Below are 3,181 nucleotides of genomic sequence, written 5' to 3'. Positions count from 1 at the left end.
TTTTTCTGAAGGTATTATTCTGGTCCTCACCCTCACCCCCATCTCTCAATAGCCCGCTCTCGTCCCCTGCTAGCCGGCTCTGCTCTCCCCCCAACGCTCCCTCAGATAACCGAGGCTTCACCCTGTTGGCCCCTGAGCTCTAAGGCTGTTCTGATCTCCTCATCTGTCCCTTCACCGGGCCCCTGTGCCCCCTTCCCCTTTGGACCCCTTACACCCTCCCAGCACCCTCTCTCAGCCCCTTCCCGCCCCCAACCGACTCTTCCCGAACGTCCCTTACCCACCGCGAGAGCACCCTATTGCGCTTTGGCCACACCTCCTCCGCCTGGCTCCCGGCCCCGCCTCTGCATGGACTGCGCCTGCGCAAGTCAGGCGCTCTGACGCCTCCATTTCATTCAGGGGACAGGAAAGGTGCACGCAGGCGCAATGCCGCCTAAAGCCGGGCTCAATGCGTCAGAGAATCTCCGCGCCCAGGCGGCTCCTCCCCACTGCGGGAACCCGGGAAAACCTGTGAGCTAATCAGAAAAAGCAGAAGGCGGGAGGGCTTGGGGCAGCGTCCAATGGCGCGAAAGAGAACAAATGATCTGGCCAATCAGGAACGGCACGGGGGCGGGCTCGCTCGGCGCGAAGTTCGGGCCCGGGAATTCCGAAGGAGGGGTAGGCTGCCTGCGCCCCGAGGCCGCGCCCCTTCAGGCTCCGGCTTGTTGGCTGTCAAACAGCTGCGGAACTGTTGGCTCCTGCGGAGGAGCCCAAGGGGTCCCAGGACCCCCGCACAGGTTGGCATTGCTTGAAGAGGAGGCCACTCGGAGACTGCACCGCACGGGTAGATCCGAAACGCGGCTGAGGCCGAGGGAAAAGGCTGGGTATGCCTTGCATGATCTCGGGAGCGCCTTCCGTTTTTAATCCCACCTAGAGAAGCCGGGAAGCAGAGGTTTAGGTCCAATTTGTTGGAGAACTTAAGGATTTGTTTGCAGTTCCTTTTGGGGGATGACAGTGGATTCATTGCCCTCGGGGGTTCAAACTAGTTATGAGTGAGGGATTGGCCAGCGATCGGGGCGCAGGCCAGCAGGAGTGCTCTGTTAGGATAAGCAAGCTTGATAGGAAGAAGCTGCTCTTCTCTAAATTACACAGAGGTGATGTGTTCGTATTGCACGTAGACAGTTTGTATAACAGGACCTCCCCGCCCCGCCACCCCGACACACAAAAGAGCTGCCTAAAATATCCTTGCCTTGCAGATTGGAGGTTCTCCAAATATTTTGCGACCTGAGGATCCAGCTCAAGTGAGGTGCCGTAGGACGTGTTCCTGAGTTTGCATTGTATGGAGACTTTCCTGGAATCTTTCAGTTGCAAGTCAGCTTCACAACAAATTTTGCAGAGTCCTAGGCTGCTTCCAGTCTGAATTTAGACTAACTTAGGTAGTGTGCTTAAAGTTGAAACTGCACACAGCACAACTCAAGTTTGCATCAGACTGGGAAGCGAACTTAAGCCAGTGGTGCGTGGCCCAGGAGTGGGAAAGGAAATGGATGCCTGAAGTGGAAGGTGGTGCAGAGGGGGCACCGCCCATGCTGCCCTGCTTCCAACTGCTGCGCATAGGGGGCGGCAGAGGCGGAGATCTCTACACCTTTCACCCACCGGCCGGGGCTGGCTGCACCTACCGCTTGGGCCACAGGGCCGACCTGTGTGATGTGGCTCTGCGGCCCCAGCAGGAGCCTGGCCTCATCTCTGGGATCCATGCCGAACTGCATGCCGAGCCCCGGGGTGATGACTGGAGGGTCAGCCTGGAAGACCACAGCAGCCAAGGTGAGCAGTAAGCAGGGCAGCTTTGCCCCTGGGTTGTTGAAGTTCCAGGCTGGAATGAGGAAGGGTCTCCACAAGACCCTGCTGCCTGCCTCCTATACTCCATCACATTGGATTGATGGTCATGGTCCAGACCTTCATCTTCCCACCAGAAGTGTGCAGTCTGCTGTTAAAAGAAAGTCATGGGGGGCGGGGATGGGGGAAGAAGTGTGCACAGTCAGAAGCTCTCTGAAAGACTGACCCTTGTTGGTCCCGTTTAGCTCATACAAGACCTGGGGTATCATCAGAAAGGTGTCACAGCGGGGATGTTCTGGGGCCACTAGAGGCCAAGTTTAGACTTGATTCAGTTTCCAGCTTTGCTGAGGCACTCTGTTCCTGGATTACGGCAGTTCTATGTTGAATAATGTTTTTAATAATCTGGGCTTGTGTCTTTCTCCCTGACTTGAGGCAGTTAACCTCAGAAAGCCTAGATTCACATTTGAGTTTTGCCACTGGCCCCTGGCAAAACCTCCTCCTCTTGGAGGTCTGCTTTAGGAGTGTTGTGGGTATTAGTAGCCAACATTCATCTAGTGCATACTGTTATGAGCCAGGCACTATTTTAAGTGTTTTGAATGTAAGGGGCACTAATATCCTCATTTACAGTAAAGGAAAATGAGGCACAAAGAGATTAAGAAACTTGTCCAGGGCTGGGCATGGTGGCTCATACCTGTAATCCAGCACTTTGAGAGGCCAAGGTGGGTGGATCACTTGAGCTCAGGAGTTCAATACCATCCTGGGAAACATGGTGAAACTCTACCAAAAAATTAATTAACTAATTAATTTAAAAAACTAAAGGCTTGCTCAGGGTCACATAGCTTATAAGTGGTAGAGCTAAGATCTGAACAAGTTGGAGCTGGAGGAGAGTCAGCATGGTTGAAAATTGGACCTTAGGGGCCAGGCACAGTGGCTCACACCTGTAATCCCAGCACTTTGGGAGGCCGAGGCAGGCGGATCACCTGAGGTCAGGAGAGTTCGAGACCAACCTGACCAACATGGAGAAACCCCATCTCTATTAAAAATATAAAAGTAGCCTGGCATGGTGGCGCATGCCTGTGATCCTAGCTACTCAGGAGGCTGAGGCTGGAGAATTGCTTGAATTTGGGAGGCAGAGGTTGCGGTGAGCTGAGGTTGCACCACTGCACTTCAGCCTGGGCAACAGAGCAAGACTTCGTCTCAAAAAAAAAGGAAGAAATTGGACCTTAGGAGAGTGAGGACAGGGATCCTTTGTAGGAAAGCACAAGAAATACAGACTTGTGGCCGGGCGCGGTGGCTCACGCCTGTAATCCCAGCACTTTGGGAGGCCGAGGCGGGTGGATCATGAGGTCAAGAGATCAAGACCATCCTGGTC

General features: G+C 54.3%; 2 protein-coding genes across 7 annotated transcripts in view; one reads left to right on the top strand and one right to left on the bottom strand.

The window, feature by feature from the left end:
* Positions 1 to 414, bottom strand: part of CCHCR1 (coiled-coil alpha-helical rod protein 1) — a 16,141-nt gene extending 15,727 nt beyond the window's left edge. The window contains exon 1 of one of the 5 annotated variants that reach the window (XM_037735399.1): positions 282 to 414. In XM_037735399.1, coding sequence (XP_037591327.1) covers positions 282 to 387 — 106 coding nt within the window. In that variant the 5' untranslated portion in view covers positions 388 to 414. The other 4 variants (XM_017520068.2, XM_017520067.1, XM_017520066.2 and 1 more) reach the window with 4 other exon arrangements.
* The window catches only part of TCF19 (transcription factor 19), a 4,868-nt gene continuing 2,092 nt past the window's right edge, over positions 406 to 3,181 (top strand). The window contains exons 1-2 of one of the 2 annotated variants that reach the window (XM_017520062.2): positions 406 to 860; positions 1,233 to 1,797. In XM_017520062.2, coding sequence (XP_017375551.1) covers positions 1,521 to 1,797 — 277 coding nt within the window. In that variant the 5' untranslated portion in view covers positions 406 to 860; positions 1,233 to 1,520. Of the gene's footprint in view, positions 1,798 to 3,181 lie in introns of both variants that reach the window. The other variant, XM_037735404.1, reaches the window with a different exon arrangement.

Source organism: Cebus imitator, unplaced genomic scaffold, assembly GCF_001604975.1.
Source record: "Cebus imitator isolate Cc_AM_T3 unplaced genomic scaffold, Cebus_imitator-1.0 Scaffold799, whole genome shotgun sequence".
Classification (NCBI taxonomy): domain Eukaryota; kingdom Metazoa; phylum Chordata; class Mammalia; order Primates; family Cebidae; genus Cebus; species Cebus imitator.
This window is presented reverse-complemented; position numbering and strand designations above follow the sequence as displayed.